The 21,253-nt window shown below is 36.9% G+C and overlaps 3 protein-coding genes across 4 annotated transcripts; 2 read left to right on the forward strand and 1 right to left on the reverse strand.

Moving 5' to 3' along the window:
* Positions 1-153: 153 nt before the first annotated feature.
* LOC136273133 (uncharacterized) lies at positions 154-7,509 on the forward strand. 2 transcript variants are annotated; one of them, XM_066077221.1, is made up of 6 exons: positions 154-270; positions 5,136-5,317; positions 5,505-5,705; positions 5,784-5,975; positions 6,071-6,103; positions 6,269-7,509. In XM_066077221.1, exons 1-6 carry the CDS (start codon positions 158-160, stop codon positions 6,508-6,510), a joined length of 963 nt encoding a protein of 320 aa, XP_065933293.1. In that variant the 5' UTR covers positions 154-157; the 3' UTR covers positions 6,511-7,509. The 2 variants fall into 2 exon arrangements, with proteins under 2 accessions (XP_065933293.1, XP_065933294.1); XM_066077222.1 differs by having other exon boundaries at positions 5,147-5,317.
* Positions 7,510-9,778: 2,269 nt separating this feature from the next.
* Positions 9,779-10,381, reverse strand: LOC136271680 (uncharacterized). Its single transcript, XM_066072082.1, has one exon. It carries the CDS (start codon positions 10,379-10,381, stop codon positions 9,779-9,781), a length of 603 nt encoding a protein of 200 aa, XP_065928154.1.
* An 8,481-nt stretch (positions 10,382-18,862) lies between these two features.
* On the forward strand, positions 18,863-20,443 carry LOC136273134 (uncharacterized). The gene is made up of 3 exons (XM_066077223.1): positions 18,863-19,043; positions 19,832-20,002; positions 20,182-20,443. The coding sequence occupies exons 1-3, from the start codon at positions 19,028-19,030 to the stop codon at positions 20,415-20,417; spliced, it is 423 nt and encodes a 140-aa protein (XP_065933295.1). The 5' UTR covers positions 18,863-19,027; the 3' UTR covers positions 20,418-20,443.
* Positions 20,444-21,253: the final 810 nt, after the last annotated feature.

Raw genomic sequence — 21,253 nt, forward strand, 5'->3', positions numbered from 1 at the left:
ACAGGAATTTCAAATAAATTACGCAATTTCAACACCTTTAAAAGCAGTTTTCGGCTAATGGAGAAATCGATATATATTATTTTAAAAATATATCTTACATCAATACTTGTTTTTAAATAAAGTACAATGTTTTTACTTCCTGTTTCAAAAACCAGTAATGGTCGCTGAATTGCTCCATATTCACTCCATGTGGCCGCTCCTGATTTTAGCTTGGCTGCTTGGTTGCGCTGGATACCGATTCCAGCTGAAAGCGAATGAGACTGGGCGATTGTAAGTATAATTTTTGCAAATCTTGTATACTTACAAATTAAGATATTTTGCCAATAAACTAAAAATGCATGCACTAAAGCCACAGCTTACACCACGCGTGATATGATATCCGGAAGCTATAATTGAGTTTAACGTGATAAGCAATTATTGTAAATTTAATTAAGATTAATTAAAAACTACTTTCCTTTTCGGAAATCAAAGCTCAAATAACAAAAAAATGCGAGTAAGGTGGCGGACACGCTAGTCGGATCCAAGTTAGTAGTAGTAAGCATCAAAGATATACTTGCAATGAAATAATGTTGAATGATTAAATAAAGAGTGAATATATTAACTTGGAACTTACTTAGGGTATAGACAGATGTAACGATTTGGCATATGTTGAATAAAACAAAAAAAAGCAATTCGCAAGTTCGCGATTTAAGTTTTGATGGATAGAACGTTTGCAAAGCGCGACCTCTAGTGAGAGACTTGGATAGAACTTTCCAGAACGTGGTAATCAAGAACGGAGGTTGACTAATTAACGTCATGTATTAAAGTGTAGGATGAGTTCATCATGGATCGAATGGAGATACCTTGGATTAGACATCTTCACAGGGGCTTGGTTGTTGGATAGTGAAGTTCCTAATTATTTAGATTAAAATGTTATAAAACAATGCTACATTTAAACGTCTTGTGTGAAAAAACTACTTGACATACTGAAAAAAGAAAAATTGTTTAAAAATCCCCATATACTCTAGAATGTAATAGGAGTAACGTAATACTTCTTTAAATTAGGGCACATTTTGATGCTTCGTGGCTTTAGCTCTTTCGGTGTATTATTTCTATCCTACTAATCTTTATTGTTAAACCTGTGTTTTGTGATCTATAACGTTACGTAATTGTTTGCAGTGTTCAATTACTAGTATTCTGCAGTCAAAGCGATCGTACCACCGACTCCCTATTCGCACGGAATATAGTTAAAAGTTTGCGGAGTTTTTAATAAATCTTATAAAACGGATACCGACTTGTGCATTTTCTATGGGTCACAATTGGTGTTTGTTTAAATCCGGCGTATCAACTTTTAACTTGATGCACTATCCTATGAAGAACGTCTCAAGAAAATTCCTCAAATGGTTTCGTATCAGTGCTCGGATGGACCAGCGTGGACTACGCCTGTAAGTACGCGGCGCAGTACTTCGAACATAAAAAGAATCCAGCATGTAGAGGATGTGGACTCATCACGTATGGAATTGTATTGCAAGGTTTACTTTGACATTTAAATGTGGAAACAATGGACATTTTGTGCGGATGTGCAAGACAGAATATTAACCAACGAAGTGACGTTCACGCCATTGAAGTCACATGGAAGACAGATAACAGACAGAGAAAAGAAAATCGAAAAGAAAAATTCAACGTGACAGAGACGGATTACAGGGTTTTAAACGAAAAACGCTTATTCTTTGCGGAACTTCCCTTTTCTGGATTAAAGACTCTCAATTCAATGATACAATTAATACAGTTACAGTGAATCGGACCCATTTTCATATGAGGTTTGAGTCGACAGCAAATAAAAACAAACGCGGTCAATCAAGTTCCAGGACGGGTCGAGGAAGATCGAGTACCAAGTTTCACAACAGTGCGTTTCTTCGGAACACGGGAACGTGTTCATTGGGAGGAAAAGGCAACTATCACCGTCTAAATTGCTCCCCTTGGACATGACACTGTTCACCCTGTCACTGGTGTTGAGTGACTTTAAACCGGACACTTACTATTTTGTTACACTTTCATGTTAAATACTGAAATCTGATTGGTTAAGACGCAGTTCATAATTCTTTCTATTACCCTCAGCGTTAGCAACGCACTTAGCAACGGGTAACATTAAGAAAGTTACATGCGCGAAAATTATGCGCGTACGGTTCGCTGTAGAATTCACGTTATTCCTATATAAAAGCAGTAAAATTTTCTTAAACATTAAGACATTCAGTATAACAAAATAAATAGTGCCTGTTCGGGAGGGTAACAGTTGAAATTGACACCCCGAGAAAACCATTGTCAACCGACGCGAAGCGAAGAAAATTTTACTAAAAGAGAGATTAAAGGTAAAAGAGAGATTATATGAGACACTGGAATTCGACAAGTATTAATCTGCTTTCTGACCAAAAAGAGCGAAATGAACGAAAATAAATCGGGGTGAATGCCCCTTATAAAGAATACACTGCTTATAATAAGCATATCAGGCCAAAATTGACTGGTTTCGACTGTTGCTTTTGTCATCTTCTTATGCGTTATCTTCTCATGCATTCAAATATTTGTACTAATACTGCCATACCCTTTCTGACTCGTACGATCATTAGTACGATGAAACGCATGTTCGGACGAGCGCCGCTCATCCTACCGTATTGGCACACGTTCAATCGTCCGATCATATGGTCTTTCGTGTGATCTTATCGCAATATCTTACAACACTCGCGTTCATTGTACAGCAGTCGCATATAGACGCAAGATGTATCGCAAGTTTGAATGCGTTTACTTCGCACAACTGTCGCTTTCAATCGTGCGAATTTCGTACGAGTACTTTTTCATATGCGAATATTTTGGCAAGTTTACGAACCATATTCATTTTTTTCGGTCGCACGAAGATTTTGTCGCTTTTGCTCGTGCGCCAATTGTAAAAGGGGCTTAAAAATTCCAAGGAACTTTTAGAAAATTTAAAATCACAAAATGTTTCTCAATTCAACAGCATCAAAAGATACGACTTTTCTACACTTTATACAGGCGAGTCACTGACAAACAATGACGAAAACAAGATTATCAACAGTCTCGATTAAAGTATTAATTTGTAAGTTCTGTTGTCGATAAAGCGACCTTGTCAGCAAATAAAACCTTCCGATTGCTATATGTCGTATGCTGACTAACATTTGTCATACCTATTGCTAGGCCATTATGGATCTCCGAGTTGCTTAAGAATTTTCACGTTTTCCCCCCGATTACGACAAAGAGCACACGGCGGCTGTGACCGGTCAGCAGAGGATGCTTACTCCTCCATAGCAGCTGATTATATCACTAATTTTTGTAGAGGTCCGTGTTTGCTCTGCTCCTGTTTTTTATTCTTCCTTTGGACTTTTGATTACCGGTATGTACAAAGTTCGTTATTGCCACATTTCATTTTTCATTGCCGCGCGAAAATTGCATATTTGGAACTAGTATACAGTGGCAGCAACGTTATTGTTGACAAACGACACGCACGATTCTGATACACGAACGATCACGCACGATTCACGAACGATCACACACGATACACGGACGATCACTAACTTACTGAATTTTCACGATACACGAACAAAAACGATAAAACACGCAACCGAACGATTTTACACCATTAAACACGCAAAATCAAAATTAATTTTTAAGATTAGAATTAACAAAACGTATTGCTTTAATTTGTATTGCTTTATGTTTGTGTTTTATTGAAAAGCGGCATGTACAGTAGCTATGCACTGTTTTATATTTTACGAGTAAACAATTTACACATCCATACAAAAAAAATATATGATTCATACACAAATTAATTGTTTGTCTCCATAACGAATAATAACTTAAATGTTAATGAATTGAAGATTGTGCATTAACTATACGAAATTATTTACATACGAGTTGACTGTTTATGTAATCCAGTTCCCTAACGTACGATTTGATTATGCGGGATAGAGGTAAATTTGTTACCTTATTCCATAGAATTTCGATTTGACACATTGAATATTTTCATTGTTTACAGTACATAATTGATTTATTTCTATTTATTCTAAATTTTAAGGCGTCTATAAAAAATTATTTCAAACAAATGTTTACACAATGAACCAGATAGGATTGCGTATCGTATTCTCATTTGAAAGAAAAACGTTGGGGATAATCGTTTAGTTTAAAACGGGGAGTAGGTAAGCTTGACCGCTTTCATTCAATGTGTCGCTCTTGCTAATATGATTAAAATTATGTGTCAAGACACAATAGATGCTTGATAAAGGCTGACTATATGCAAAAATAACTCAACCAAACAAAAGATTGAATGAGCTGTGGAAATACTTGATAAATGTATTTAACCACGAAAGAGAGAATGAATGTTAACATGTGTAAATGTTCTTCTATAAAAAAAGTTTAAAATTCACATTGTTTTATAAAAACTACTTGTCGTGGTTTTAAGAATAAGTCCTGACATTCCGGAAAAAAAGTTACAAAACGAAAAAACCGCACGATCACGCACGAACACGCACGGTAAAAAACGAAAACTAGTTTTCCTGATACACGCACGATCCCGCACGTTACACGAACGATCACCCACATTACACGAACTATTTAACACGATTGGCTTGTCAACAATAACGTTGTTACCACTGTATATCAGCATGTAGTTTTTGTCACTTACAAGCAAATGATTTGCTGACAATTTGTCTTATTCCGATTGCCGAATTCTTTCCAAATAAGAGGAATTTACCAACTTAAAAAAATGTCTTGAAGAACGTATACTCCGGCTTGAATTTTGCAACAAGGCAATATTTTACCCAGGTCCAGAATCCATACGTCTGTATCTAGATCTGCCCGTTCGAAAAGTGTTTGCAGCTTTTTCTTTACGTGCATTGTAATGAGAATACAGTTAACTTGTATTCTCATTAACCTGTGACCCTACATATAATGTAGGATCACATACTTAAGCTGTGCGATTTGTATTTGAATGTTGAATGGTATTTATTTCATCCAACGTTGTCCTTTTAAAATTATATTACATGTATATCGAGACATCGCCAAATTCAACATAATTTTCGTAAGAATAGGTGAGGGGGGTTCAATCAGTGGTAGTATAACGTGCCTACTCATTAATGTTTCCTTTACAGTATCTATGCAGACAAAAATGGAGAGCATCGATACTGTACGATATGTGAAATGGGGCAAAATGACGCAATAAACATGAGAATTCAACAATCTGAGTGCATTGATCAAAACTTCCATGTCCCGATGCCCGACGGCAGCAAGGAACCAATATGTAAGGAGGGCATTAGTGGTGCCATTATACCAGGTACATAATCTCTACAAAAAGGTCTTTGTATTGATGATAAAAATCGGTAAATTCTACGATCGGTATTGAATAAAGATTTGACTAAAATTTATGCATCTCACGCAACGTGTCCCATATATCCTCTAGCACTAATCAGCACATTTCTTGTGCTACAAATCGCACATCAGTGTATTGATAATCTTTTCAGGTTGTGGTCCTTTGCCAACATCAGATGGACTTTCTTGGAGGACAGAGTCCGGTAAACCCATACAGGTCAAAAGTACTGTGTATGAGGCGTACTATCCTAGATGTAGTCAGGATAGCGTCCTTAACAGGGACCTACAGAGCGCTCGATGTGGTGAAGACCTGAGATGGAACGCCACCATCCAAGGATTGCGATGTCTTTATGGTACAAGCTCGATCATCTGCAGCAAAAGTCTTTTATTCTTGTGTTTGGATTAATTCGTGAAACGTTCGATTTTTACAGGTTGTGGACCTTTCCCAATTGGTTCGAAGTGGAGGCTGCAGAATGGAAGCGAGGCTGGAAATGAAAGTTTGCTGGGGGAGACTTATTTCAGTGAATGCTCGCCTGGTCACAAACGGAGCATAGTGATGTACTGTGGACCAGAATCGAAATGGCACACTAATTATTCTACACCATGTGAGACTAACAAATGTGGTGAGAAGCAAATAAAGAATATGACATTAAACAAAATACATCTATTAGGTTTGTTTGAACAATCCCTCTTTAACATTATATTCTTGAAATTGTAGAGCGGTGGTATTGTAGTTTAGAAATCCTTATTGGTAAGTTCATTTACCTCATAGTCTGATTGAGAATATATCATTGGAATACATCATGAAATAACACGTGCTCTTATAGTTTTAATCATTTTTTAAAAAGAGCATTGATTAAGATACTCATATTCGTCGCCAACATTAGAACGACAAATTTTGTGTCTTTTCTTTCAGGAATCTGTGTTGGAGTTGGTGGGCTTGTTTTAGTCGCCATTGTGATACTCATTGTGTATGCTCTTTATCGTAGTCGGCGGAATCAACCCGTCTCCACCGAGGAACCCGAGGACGCCCCATTGAAGGAATTCACATTCACCGTCAGCAATACCCCCGGGGAGCAACAACCTGAAACAATGGGGGACTTAAAGGGGGAATTTTTACAAATGACAGCTGCGAAACAGGAATGCGCCTCTGCGTAAATACAAAGACTTCTGCGAGTCCTGTGATTTAAAATAATGTAACAAATGAATACAGACGAAGGGCTTTATGATAGATTTGATCACCCCGAATTTATTTGATCAACTCATAATATTCAATGAATGATTGCTTATTTCTTATATTTATATAATTTTCAATAATTGTATGATTAATATTAAGATAGTCATTAATGAAATGCACTGGACTATTCATTACAAAATCTATTTGTAGAGTTATAATACACAGATACACTGCAAAATGTAAATATTTAATCACATGCGGTTTATCGGTGGTTTATCGTATTCACTTAACAACCATTTACCTGTACTTTTAACTGCGTTATACATGTACTTTTAGTTGATACTCATCGATCAGCCTATTTTATATTTTTGGGAGTTGATTTTAATCAACTCTCCTATGCAGTTACTCAGACAAACCGAAAGTGAAACAGTGTTTGGACCTCAGCACAAATCATTGCTGCTGACATGACTTAGTTCTTGATAATAATTGATAAATTCGATGTAATGTATGCTATAAAGCATTGTTTTTCAAGGAAACGTATTGATAAATACCTTGAAAATAGTCAGATTTTAAATGGTACGAAGAATTTAAATATTTTTTTGTAGTCGTATGTATTCCTACGCCAGAGTTCAATATAGTCTCGTTCAACTCGACGCTCGGCTGTCTCCGTAAATCCTTGTCGGAGATTTACGGTGTCAGCCGAGCGTTTAGTTGAACGAGACTAGAGTTCAATGTTGCTTGGATCCATGCAATTTTCGAGAAATATTTCTATAACTGATACATAGTTTGATTGAATTATTTTTATCTTTAAATATTATTTAACATGATTCATATGGGGGTTTCTCGGCATTCATGTCGAAAAAGTACAAAAATTCATTTATAAAAATGTGCGTAGTTTAAATCAAATTAGAAACTACATGTACTTGTCATGCAAAATAAGATATCATTGAATTTAAAATAAATAAACATCGACAAAATCATCCATCAGTTCTTCAGTACTTTGATTTTAGAACTGTGTTATAGCACAAAGAGTAATGCATTATGCTTTACTCTAACATGTGAATAAAATGTGAATTTATTTCTAAATTATATGTATTGTACTTTCGACAATCTAGTAAATAAAAGTGTATATATATCTTATTTTTCACATAATAAAATACAGGGTCCATTATTTTACACAGAGTATGCGCTTAATTACACTAAATGAAATATATATGAATTTCCATTGTTACAAATCTCTAAAGATTCATTTTGATCCTTTTTATTTCCTGGTTTGCACGGAAATTCTTGAGTCTGTTGTTGCGTGCAATGCAAAAATCGTGACTCTAACCATTTTTTTTTCTTATTAAAACGTAAATAAAGCCGTTAGATATTATCTTTTATTTTGTTAGCGGGGTGTTATTCGTATTTGCAGGCTTTGGTTTAATTCTACGGAGAACAGTTCAGTACGGACCAGAACTCCTTCATCTTTCAACGAATTAGAAATTCAAATTATTTTATGGGTTATTTCTCTCTTAACAGACTACTTACCAGGATGTTTATCTTTATCACATCCGGGATTTTCTTTCAATTGTTGTTATTTCTGCGACGCTTCATTATTACTGTAACGGTTTTTCAAGTTACAAATAAAATAATCAGTTTATAATTCGTGAGTTCGCTTAGGTTTCCTTCCTAAGAATCAAGTAAGAATTAAATACAACACTTACGTTTTCAAATTCTCTTCAGCGTCGTCCGCGGAACATAAACAATGTATGCTAAAAAAAACCCACCAAATCCGGTTACCTAAAATCAATCCGGATTGTATAGTTGTATAATATTTTCCTCGGGCCTATCTGAGCTATATGATTAGAAATACAATCAATGAATCAAGATACAAAATCACTCTATAACCAAACTAGCTGTAGACAATGGATTTAAACAAACAATTCTGTTTGTTACTACAGTCAACGACAGCCAACTATCAAATCGCTATAGAAGTATAATACCCGGTCAGCTGAAAGTCACCAAGACACTTATTAAGTTTCAAAGACACTATGGAGTCACCAAGACACAAGCTACAGAAACAGGGTTAAGAACTGAGTGGTCTAGCTAACAATTCTGTTGCTTTCCGACACAGCTCAAATCCCTGTTCTGTAGAACTCTAACCGAAGAGTTTCGCCAGAAGACCGGTTGAGTCGTTCGCAGATTGAAAAACTCTCATAATGATAGAGTGGCTGTATAAATACCCTGCAAGTTCTCACTGATTGGTCTAATCATGCATCATTTCTGCTGGGTATACTGATTATCACTGATTGGTCAAAAATGGAGGCATCTGATTGGTTAAACACATGATACAGTTCAATCCGGAAGTAAAATCATTACATTACCCACACCTTCGAAAAAAATATGCGTCCTAGCATTCCAAAATAAAAAAAAAGTGTCATTGAAAACATTTATTAAATACTGATATGATAACAGTAATTGTTTAAAGGTGCCTCCTACTAAACATTCGTAATCTTTAGTTTTGTCCTCAGTGATTTCTTTCACTGTTGCATTGTCCTTGAAATATTCCACAATTGTTTTAGTCACTTTGGTGTGCCTGGGGAAATCTGTCTGAACAGAAGTATTAGAAGTCAAAATTTAAGGTGGATTGACAGTAGACGGGTTTTCGTCATTCAAAAGCGGAGTGAAATCTTTCGTAATTTCCTCTTGTGTTTCGGAATTTCTGTTCAAATCTGCAGATTTCCCCAAAGCAACCAAAGGAAATATCGGCTCATGTCTCTTTCTACCCGGAAGTACCGGCTTTGTTTGACGACAGACTATTCGACCTAGCTCCAGGTCTATTTGATTTGATGTATCCGCATTAGTCAGTTTTTCAAGATCACCCAATGCATCGCTCTTTGCAGATTCCGACTTCTCTTTGTCAACAATTTGAGTGACAGAGTTTGGTTCATCAATTGCAATATCTATGTCGGGATCCTTATCCCAATCGCTACTACCGGAATCAGATAGAATTAGCTCACTTCTTAGACTTTGTGAGGCAGCTTCAACCTTTTGGTCATGCATCATTTTGGTGTGTCTCCGAAGATAAACCATCTTTGGGGTCTTAAAGGGACACAACGTACACTTGATTGGCTTTCTGTCGATCATTTGTAGTCCACAAGAGACAAGATGGGGTTTCATGGTATCAGGAGTCTCTGTACGATAGGAGCACATCGGACATTTCATTGTAGAATCTTTTCTGGGAGTTAGCTTTACTTTAGGCATGATCTACAAAAAATAGTAGTCATCAAGATAGGCTGGTCGTTTTGCACGTCTTTTATTTGTTGTCATGTCACTGTCATGTTTCTTGTCGTCAATCTGATTGGAAGCGGCTGCTTCCTGCTTATTAGAGGTAACTTCTTTGTCTTGCTCACCACTCAAAACTTGTTTCACAACTGGTCGGATTCGATCCGTATGTATGACCTGATGTGTTCCTCTGGCACCACAAATGACTTTGTATGTTACGTTAGAACATTTTTCAATCACCTCAAAGGGACCCTGCCAGTAAGAAAAGAACTTAGGCAATCTTCCTGCTTTTCGCCTTGGAAAATAAATATAAACCTTATCGCCTTTATCAAATGATTGCCAATTGAGTTTCCTGTCGTGGTACCATTCCTGCCTCTGTATATTGGCGTTCATCAATTTTCTTACAATAGTATGGGCCTCTTCTAGTTTTTCCTGCAGTTTCCAAACCCATCTGTTTTGAGGGATTCTTTTCATGGATGATGGCATCTCATAAACAATATCAAGAGGTGTAGCAACTTTTCGACCTAACATCATCATGTCTGGTGTCGTGCATGTAGTTTCGTGGACAGCTGATCTGTAGGCCATCATTACGTATGGAAGGTGATCGTCCCAGTCATTGTGATGTTAATCAACATATGCAGATAACATATTGGCAAGAGTTTTATTAAATCTCTCAACCATACCGTCCGATTGAGGGTGGTAAGGGGTTGTATGAGTTTTCTTGATGTTAAATAATCTGCACATTTCTGAAAACAATTGGCTTTCGAATTGAACGCCCTGATCAGAATGGATCACACTGGGTGTCCCATATCTTGTAATGACTTCTACCACAATTATTTAAGCAACATTTGCTGCCTCCATATTTGCATTTGGAAAACTTTCCGTCCATTTTGTAAAGTAATCCGACACAACTAGTATATATCGGTTACCATTGTTTGACATTGGAAGTTCACCCAATATATCTGTAGCGATACGTTCTAAGGGGGTACCGCAAGTGACAACTTGCATTGGCGCCTCCTTATTCGTTGTTGGTGCCTTGCGTCGTTGGCATTTCTCACAACCAGCAGTGTACTGTTTCACGTCTTTCTGCAATCCAGGCCAGTAAAATTTTAATTTCACCTTTTCTAAAGTTTTTCTAAAACCTAAATGAGCGGAAGTTCGTTCGTCATGAAATTGACTTAGCACAGTTCGGCGCTCACTGTATGGCAACACAGCCTGATACAAAATTCCCCATTTTTGCAAGTTTTCTTTCTAAACAAAACATCATCTTTAATCTCAAGAACATCCCAATGTGCGCAAATGCCTTTAACAAATTGACTATAGCTAGATAGTTCTTCAGAGTTTGGTTTTATACCCGAAGCAACCCACTTTGACACCTGAGCTATATCAGTGTCAACTGCTTGTTTATCCTTCAACGAATCATCGTCTTTAGATGGTGGGCATGAAATAGAATTCACCACACTCTTCTCTTCAGCACAACACGTTTTTCTACAGGGTATTCTGCTCAGTGCGTCTGCATTTTTATGCTTGTTACCCGCTCTATGTTCAATGAATATTTGAAAATTACTCAGACTTTCAAACCATCTGGCAAGTTGACCCTCTGGATTTTTGCAGTTCAATAGCCATTTTAGAGAGCTGTGATCTGTTCTCACTAGAAATTCTTTACCATACAGATAGTGTTTGTAATATTTGGTAAAGTAGACGACAGCCAAAAGTTCCTTCCTTGTGACGCAGTACTTGCGTTCTGCTTTTGACAATGTTCGACTAGCGTATGCAATTTTCCTCTCCATACCATTGTGTACCTGGGAAAGAACTGCTCCAATTGCCACATCACTCGCATCTGTGTCCAGTATAAATGGTTTGGAAAAATCAGGATTTGCAAGAACTGGTGCTGAGATGAGTGATCGTCGTAATGAATCAAACGAATCTTGACATGGTTTGGTCCACACAAATTTTGTTTCCTTTTCTGTCAGTCTATTCAAGGGTTTTGCTATTGTAGCAAAGTTTGGTATGAAACGTCTGTAATAGCTACAGAGCCCTAAAAAAACTCTTTACCTCAGTAAGGTTTACGGGGATTGACCAATCTTCTACTGCTGAAATCTTAGATGGGTCTGTACTGATCCCGTTTTCAGAAACTACATGACCAAGTAACTGTACAGTTTTGTGAAACAGATTACATTTCTTCGCCTTTAGTTTTAAATTTGATGACAATAACCTATCAAATACTTGTTTGAGGTTGTCTAACATGTTTTCAAATGTTTTCCCAATAACAATAATGTCATCAAGGTAAACTAAACATATCTGCCATTGCAAACCGCTCAAGACTGTCTCCATCAGCCTTTCAAAGGTTGCCGGGGCGTTGCAAAGGCCAAATGGCATTACGTTAAAGTGAAATAAACCCCTCTTTGTTGCAAAGGCAGTTTTTAGTTTGTCAGAGTTATCCATTTTAACCTGCCAGTAACCTGAACACAAGTCAAGGGTTGAAAACCACTTTGAACCTGAAAGACTGTCTAAAGAGTCATCAATTCTAGGCAGTGGATAGGCATCTTTAACAGTGGCGGCATTTAATCGCCTGTAGTCCACACAGAAGCGCAATGATCCATCTTTTTTCTTTGCCAGAACCACTCCTGAAGCTCAGGGACTTGCTGACTTTTCTATTATGTTTTTATTCAGCATTTCATCTATTTGCTTGTTTATTTCACTGTCGAAGTGATAGGGAACACGTCTAGGGGGTTCCGTCAAAGGTCTAGCGTCTTGCGTGTCAATAGTGTGTTTCACTATTGATGTGAGTCTAAGATCTGTGTCTGAATTCGCAAATACCTCAGCGTATTCGATTAAAAATTTCTTTAAAGCATATACCTCCTTTGTTTTTAGATTCACCGTTGACCTTGCAAAGAGGTCCTGCAAATGTGATAGTGAATCGTCACAGACCTTTTCGTTAGGTTGATGGGAATCAATCACTGATTCAACATTACTTAAATTGGCAATAAATGTACCAGGGTAGACTATCTGGTTGTCTTCGGAAAGGTTCATCATTCTCACGGGGATCTCACCATTTTTCAAGTAGCCAACTGACCTTGCTACTAAAGCTTTTCCAGATTTAACAATTTTTTCAGCTGGTTCCACTAAGCCTAATATTTCTTTGTTCGGATAGGTCTCAGGGAACCCCGTAACACAACAATAAGTAACGACTTCACTTCTTGGAGGTATCGCTACAGTTTCTTTGGCTGTTATTCTAAAACAGCCTATCTTGCCAACAAATTCAACTTTGTAGCACATGTCCTGCACATTGAAATACCCAATTGGTACATCAACATTACATTTGTATTTTTTATGAAATCCAATCCTAGGACCCCATCAACAGATAAGTCCGTAACAATAACTTCTTGGGTGTAAGTTGTATCGCCCATATTGATGTTTATCAATGTTTTCCCTAAAACTGTAAGGTTTGATCCACTTGCTGATGAAACTACTTGATCAGTGTGAAATAATACAGGTTTTGATTTGATGGTTTCATATACTCTACTTGATAACACAGACCGTGTAGCCCCTGTGTCAACCAACAAATTTGTTTTAACAGTATGTACGAGTGTTCTTACATACATGCCAGCTTTAGAATCATTTTGATGAATCCCAACTTGAGCACACATAGACCTGATGCTCTTAAATGAGTTCTGTACAGAACGTCTTTTACCATAGGTATTGTTTCGTCTCTGAGACGATTGTGATCGAGAACTTCTATCATATCTAGCAATATTAACATTTCTATGTGGACACTCTGCTTGTAAATGATACTTTGATCCACATACATACCAGTTTCTGTTGCCAACAGGATTGGGTTTTTTTATATAAGTGGACTTTTGGGACATGTTTGACTTCATTTCATTAACTTCTTTTCGGAGGTTTACTATTTCATTCTTAAGTTCTACCAAAAACCTTATTTGAAGGAGAATCTGCAGATGTCACTTTAACACTTTCAGACTTACTTGTTTGCAATGGTCTTAAATGAGACTCGACTTCTAGCATTTTACGATCTGATTTTACAAATGCTTCTAATTCTACAGCATGCCGAATCGCATCATTGAGGTTTAATGGCCTTGCTTGTTTTACCCGTAACCTCATATCGGAGTCTATAAGAGCATCTATGAAGTGCTCCTTTGCCAAAGTTTCTCTAACACCTCCTGGAGCTGTAGGATAAGCTAATTGACTGTCACTCAATAAATAGAGTCTTTTTTCTCGCTCATTCCAATTATTAAGCATGGCACATGCATCAAAATGCGAACGATAATCCAACCAGGATCCTGTGCCATCAAATGTTGCAGGTTTGATATGTGACTGGGACTTTTTATCTCCTAAGTCTCTCGTATTCTTATTTTCATCAACTGCATTAAGCCGACCAGATTTTCTAGGATGTGTAATGTTACTTTCTGGTTCGTTTTGTAATAATGGGGTTGACGCAAAATGATCTTGGTCGTATTTGTCATAAGGCGACCTTGCACCCGGCATCAACTCATCTTTCCATGATACTTTTGCAGTAGGGCGTGTTTAGGCTTTACATCGCCGTGATAGTCTATAACTGAAGAATCTGACACAAATCCCGAATCTCGTGGTTTTTTATTCGTTTGTGGCTCATGAGTGTCAGAGTTAACTTTATCTTTAGCACTAGCGTTATGAATATTGAAACTTTAATCTTTTAACTCTTGAAGTTTTTGTTCAATAAAAGATAGCTCCTTGTCAATGTCGTCTATGTTAGTCATAGCCGTGTTTTAGATAATGCCACAATAAAATGTCATAAACAATCGTCGATATAAATGAAACAATCACATGGATTTTATTCAAAAAATTATACAAAACGTTAACTTCGCTAGCATAAAAACATCGAATAAACTGAAATTTACTTCATATCTATTTTACGGTGATCACTACGTTTGAAATAAAACAAGAGATTTTACTTGATACAAACACCGCTGCCACCAAATTTGTAACGGTTTTTCAAGTTACAAATAAAATAATCAGTTTATAATTCGTGAGTTCGCTTAGGTTTCCTTCCTAAGAATCAAGTAGAATTAAATACAACACTTACGTTCTCAAATTCTCTTCAGCAGACGACGCTGCGGAACATATACAATGTATGCTAAAAAAAACAAACCAAATCCGGTTACCTAAAATCAATCCGGATTGTATACTTGTATAATATTTTCCTCGGGCCTATCTGGGCTATATGATTAGAAATACAATCAAAGAATCAAGATACAAAATCATTCTATAACCAAACTAGCTGTAGACTATGGATTTAAACAAACAATTCTGTTTGTTACCACAGCCAACGACAGCCAACTATCAAATCACTATAGAAGTATAATACCCGGTCAGCTGAAAGTCACCAAGACACTTATTAAGTTTCAAAGACACTATGAAGTCACCAAGACACAAGCTACAGAAACAGGGTTAAGAACTGAGTGGTCTAGCTAACAATTCTGTTGCTTTCCGACACAGCTCAAATCCCTGTTCTGTAGAACTCTAACCGAAGAGTTTCGCCAGAAGACCGGTTGAGTCGTTCGCAGATTAAAAACTCTCATAATGATAGAGTGGCTGTATATATACCTTGCAAGTTCTCACTGATTGGTCTAATCATGCATCATTTCTATTGGGAATACTGATTATCACTGATTGGTCAAAAATGGAGACATCTGATTGGTTAAACACATGATACATTTCAATCCGGAAGTACAGTACATGCAACGCGGATCCCGTATTGGCCCGCGTTACCGTCAAGGTATTTTTATCGTTCCCGCGATACACCATCGCGGTTTTTGATCGCGGTATGGATTGCGACCGTGATGACACCGCGACGGTGTGATTTACCGTTATTCCTGCTGCTGCTTGTTGTTGTTTCTTTACCTGTACTGTACATTACAGGCAATGCGGGTCGCGTTAATCCACGTCAAATATGCGACTTCAGATAAAAGCATAACAGTTGCATTGTAAATAAATTGTGGTCTATATTATTTTAAAATTAATAAATTATATTTATGAAATAGAATTTCATGAAATTGGAAAACTACATTCGAATTACAACATAACATGATTATTACGCTGTTAAATTTTGTGATGTGTAAATAAGTACACATATCTTTGTATTTGACGTGCTTATTTCAGTTATTTTTTCTATTAATTGTTAATCCTGTTTTTATAAAAATCTTAAAATTAAATATTTTCATTAGATGAACTTGTATCAATGCAGAGCAATTTCATCTTCTCATTTTATAAGTTGACACGCATAGCGCCGTAAACTGTCAATACATGTGTATGTTTTAAATTGAGAAATGAACAAATGTCGGGAATCAACTAACAAATCTATTTTTCCATTATAAAGTTGGTGCTGCGTTAAAGCACATGGAATCCATAAAGTGTCAGTATGCGTTTCCTGTGTATACATATAAAGTTTAAGTCACGATCATTTTCTGTGTATACATGTAATGATTTACAAACTCATGGTAGAAGACGACATGCCCTTGAGGGTTTTCACACCTATTCACGACAAAAGAAGTCTATATCGCGTACGGCTTCGTCTAAACGCACACCACCTTACAGGAGAGAGAGAGAGGGAGAGAGAGAGAGAGAGAAAGAGAGAGAGAGAGAGGCGTTTAGGTGTAATTTAACGTACACTTATGTGAAATTTACTAATATCCAATATATACTAATATCCAATACTAAATATTCATAAAATTAGTATTCATAAAAGAATATCGTACACTCTGATTGAATCCATCATGCAATTTCAGATTTGAGTCCACGTGCTGCACCTGTCTATCAAATCAGCCCGCTAGCTCTACCACGTGTTCCATCTATGATAAAGTTCGTTCCAATAGTTTAATTCGTTGTGTTTTTTCTCTATCTCTCGTTAAGTTTATAATGGAGGTTTTTTGCGGGAAGGAACATCTTAAACAAGAACGCACTAAAATAATTCAATTATTTGATACAACTATTAGTAAAATTGTTTGATATGCATGTAGAATTCTTCTTGGTCAATCATTACACAGATTATCTTCCTGCCTCATTCCTGTGTATTCTGTGCGTAGAGTGATTTCCTGTCAGTGCGACGGTTTCACGACTTTGTGTAAAACAATTGGGACTAAAGTCAAATAAAGTTAACTCCGACAGTCATAAAGCGGTGGGGGGGGGGGGGGGGTGGGGGTGTAAGGTTACGATAACAGGAAACGGGCTTACATCAGTACATAGTAGCTTTCAATAAGATTACATGTACATGCACACATAAAATGATATCAATACATTTACTGAAATGTTTAAATGTTTTTTATCGGCATGAAATATCAACAGCAAAACTTTCAAAACACGCTCTTAATTTCTTTGAAATTTGTAAGAACATAAGAACGGTTTACGACATTTCCTTCTCAAAAAAAAATCTAGTTATTCTGTTAAGAGAGAGAGAGAGAGAGAGAGAGGCTCGGTCGCGAGCGAACGCTCACCTCCGTCACGGCGGGAAGTTGGTACACCATCACGACACCATGACATGGGATACCCACAATATCTTTCGATTACATAATTTTATGCAACTCTGGGTATCTCTAAGGCTCCTTACTCTCTATTTGTTATAATTCAGTTCAGAGAGATACACGTTAATTTGATTTTTCGCATTACAATGGGACGTATTAGAAGGTGGCAAAGAAGTTGATGAGAAAGGAGAGGCTGGTAGACATTCGGTATCTTCCATCTCTCGCAGCTTGGCCCTCACGTCCTGTTCACATGCAAGACCACAGCTCGATCGACTTCCTCAGGCCGGCCACACTGAACGTCATACTCATTTCCACACTGAATATTCAAGTCAGACTGAGTCTTGAAGAACACATGGCTTCGCACTTAAAGATTGTCGTCGCAATATTAACTCACTAGAAAGTGGGAATCCTCGCGCAATGACAAACGAGGAGCCATACATGTACCTAAAGTAACGCAACACAAATTCACTAAAACGTGAATTCACAAAAAATGTTCTTTACACGTAGTAGACCTTGTAAGAAATGAACGGAACGTGCTAAAAAAAATACCGGGTTGGCAATTTTATAGGAAGCCCTGATTTTTAATCACTTGCTCATCATTAGTTGACACGCATTAATTTCAACAACAAACAAACCAAAGTAGGTGGACCAATTAATTGATAAGAAAACACAATCACACTGCGTACACATTTATAATTTTATTGGCAATTAAAATCATTTCATTATAATTTTTAATTGAACGACCTTTTTAAAATATGGATTCGAAAATATTTTATTTGCAATTGCTGCAAAAGTATTAAATTAAATACTTTTATAATTTATTTAATAGCTATGAAATAAAAAAAAATAGTAAAAAAGACTCCAAGTATTTCGATTATAATCTCTGTCAAAATCCGTCATCAAATATAAAGAAACATGCAATTTATTTGTCATTTGGGGAGATAACTCCCGCTTGTATACGATACTTTTCCATCGATAATTTTACCGTGGCGGCGACAGGTAGATGATGAGTTTACCGTGATGGGAACGCGGTATACCTGTCTTACCTGGCCGATTACCTCGATGTGTTTATACCGTGACGGGGCGCGGGAAACACGGGATCCGCGTTGCCTGTTCTGTAAAATCATTACATTACGCACATAATCAATCACACGAGCTTATTGTATATGTATATTATAATAGATATACATATGCACATGTTTGGCAAACGTTTCGAAAAGAAAGATTGTTTTAATTTTTAACAAATATTGTGCATGTGTATAAGTTCAGTTTAATTCATGTCAAATATATTTTATCTATTATCATAAAACACACACTTCAAATAAATTACGCAATTTCGATACTTTCAAAAGCAGTCTACGGCATCACATGTACAGAGAAATCGATGTAAAGCTTCTGTGGTTTTTTTTATTACGGCCAACATTTCTTTCTTCCTGGTTAAAAACCAGTTCCTTTTAAATATGCCATTGCTTGCTCAATATTCACTCCATGTGATTGGATGAAAATAATATTATTCAACATTCAAATACAAATCCTGCAACTGTTAATCTGTGACTTGACACTATATGTAGTTCCTATATACTATTCTCTTTACAGTGCACGTAGTCAAAATTTTAAATATGCCATTGCTTGCTCAATATTCACTCCATGTGGCTGCTCCTGATTTTAGCTTGTGTGCTTGGTTGCGCTGGATACCAATTCCAGATGAAAGCGAATGAGACTGGGTGATGGTAAGTATAATTTTAGCAAATATATTTTTTTATATTTTTGCACCTTTCGTTTATTTTCTATTTCTTTTACAGGGTATTTTAGAGAATATAGTAAATGCCATTTAGGTATCTGTTCGTAATATTCTTATATACGTCTAAATATGCAACAGTATGATTTATGAAAACCTATGAAAAAAGTATCATTTCCGTTGCCACACGTAAATTGCATATTGGGTTTACATGTGTATCAGCATGTAGAGTTTTGTCACTTACAAGGAAACAATTAAATTTGCCGAAATTTTGTCCTATTTCCTTGACGACTCTAAGGAGACCGTTCTTAACCTAGCAAAAGGTGTTGCACAAAGTATGCTTACGCTAGAATTTTGCAACAAATGTATTATTTCACTCATTATCTGCTCCAACTGCAGAATCCTTAGTTCTAGGTCTGATGGTTAGAGAGGTTTTTGTAGCTTTTTGACTACGTGCACTGTAAAGAGAATAGTATATAGGAACTACATATAGTGTCAAGTCACAGATTAACAGTTGCATGATTTGTATTTGAATGTTGAATGATATTATATTCATCCAATCCCATTGTCCATATTCTGCTCAACAATTGGTCCTCACGTTAACACTAAATGCAACCGGTAGGGCAGTCCTATTGTTTAAGCAAAATCGCGTACATTTGCCTTTTGATATTATACTTGATGTTTATCAAGCATACTCGTTGTAAGAATACAAGTAAAGTAAGACGGTTAATTATGAATAACGTGCCTACTCATTACTGTTTTCTTACAGTGTCTATACAGGCAACAATGGAGGGCATCGATACTGTACAACATGCGAAACGGGACAAAATGACGCAATAAACAAGAGAACTCAACAATCCGAGTGCATTGATCAAAACCACCTAGTCCCGATGCCCGACGGCAGCAAAGAACCAATATGTAAGGAGGGCGTTATTGATGCCAGTATACCAGGTACATAATCTCTACAGCAATGTCTTTGTATTGATAATACAAGAAATCGGGAAAATCTTCCGTAAAAGATTTGACCAAAATTTATGCATCTCAAGCAACGCGTTCAATTATCCTCTAGCACTAAGCGGCACATTCCTTGTGCTATAAATCGCACATCAGTCTATTTGTAATCTTTACAGGTTGTGGTCCTTTACCAGCATCAGACGGGCTTTCTTGGAGGACAGAGTCCGGTAGACCCATACAGGTCAAAAGCACTGTGTATGAGGTGTATTATAATATATGTAGCCAGAATGGCGTCCTTAACAGGGACCTACAGAGCATCGGGTGTGGTGAAGACCTGGGATGGAACGCCAGCATACAGGGACTGCGATGTCTTTATGGTACAAACTCCTCTGCAGTCGAAGTCCCTTTTTAACATACCGTTGCCTTGTGGTTGTATTGGATTAATTCGTGAAACGTTCGATTTTTACTGGTTGTGGACCTTTCCGAAATGGTTCGAAGTGGAGGCTGCAGAATGGAAGCGAGGTTGGAAATGAAAGTTTGCTGGTGGAGACTTATTTCAGTGAATGCTCGCCTGGTCTCAAACGGAGCATAGTGATGTACTGTGGACCAGATTCGAAATGGCACACTAATTATTCTACACCATGTGAAACCGACAAATGTAGTAATATGCAAATAAAGAAGATAAATTGAATACAAATTTATCTATTAAGTTTGTTTGAACAATCCCTCTTTAACATTTAACATTGTAGAACAGTGGTATTGTGGTGTAGAAATCCATATTGGTGAGTTCATTTCCGTAACACTGGATTTGAAGAATATCAACCAATTCTATCATGAAGTACCACGTGCTCTCATTTATTTTTATCATCTTTTAAACAATAGGGTGTTTGCTGGGAGCATTTCTTGGAATACTCATATTGATCGGGTGTATTTACATGCGCTGTTATGAAGAAAGCACTGACACAGCAAGACCATCTTCTGGAAGTTTGACGCCGATGGAACCCATGTGGGAACTTATGTCCGTGACATCGAGTAAGTAAAACAAAACATACCAAGAACAAAGAGGACAGTCAGTGTCAACTCGTATTTTCTTAAACATGCTTAACCTTTTGAATTTAACAATCATTTTTTCCAGATGAAAATATTCGAGTTTTTCGGGCATTTTGCTCAGGGACTAATAACGACATGATTTTGCAGTTTACAATGCAGAAACTTAAAAATCGAAGCGAATTCAAATTCATTGTCTTC

This window comes from Magallana gigas, chromosome 2 (assembly GCF_963853765.1).
Source record: "Magallana gigas chromosome 2, xbMagGiga1.1, whole genome shotgun sequence".
NCBI lineage: Eukaryota > Metazoa > Mollusca > Bivalvia > Ostreida > Ostreidae > Magallana > Magallana gigas.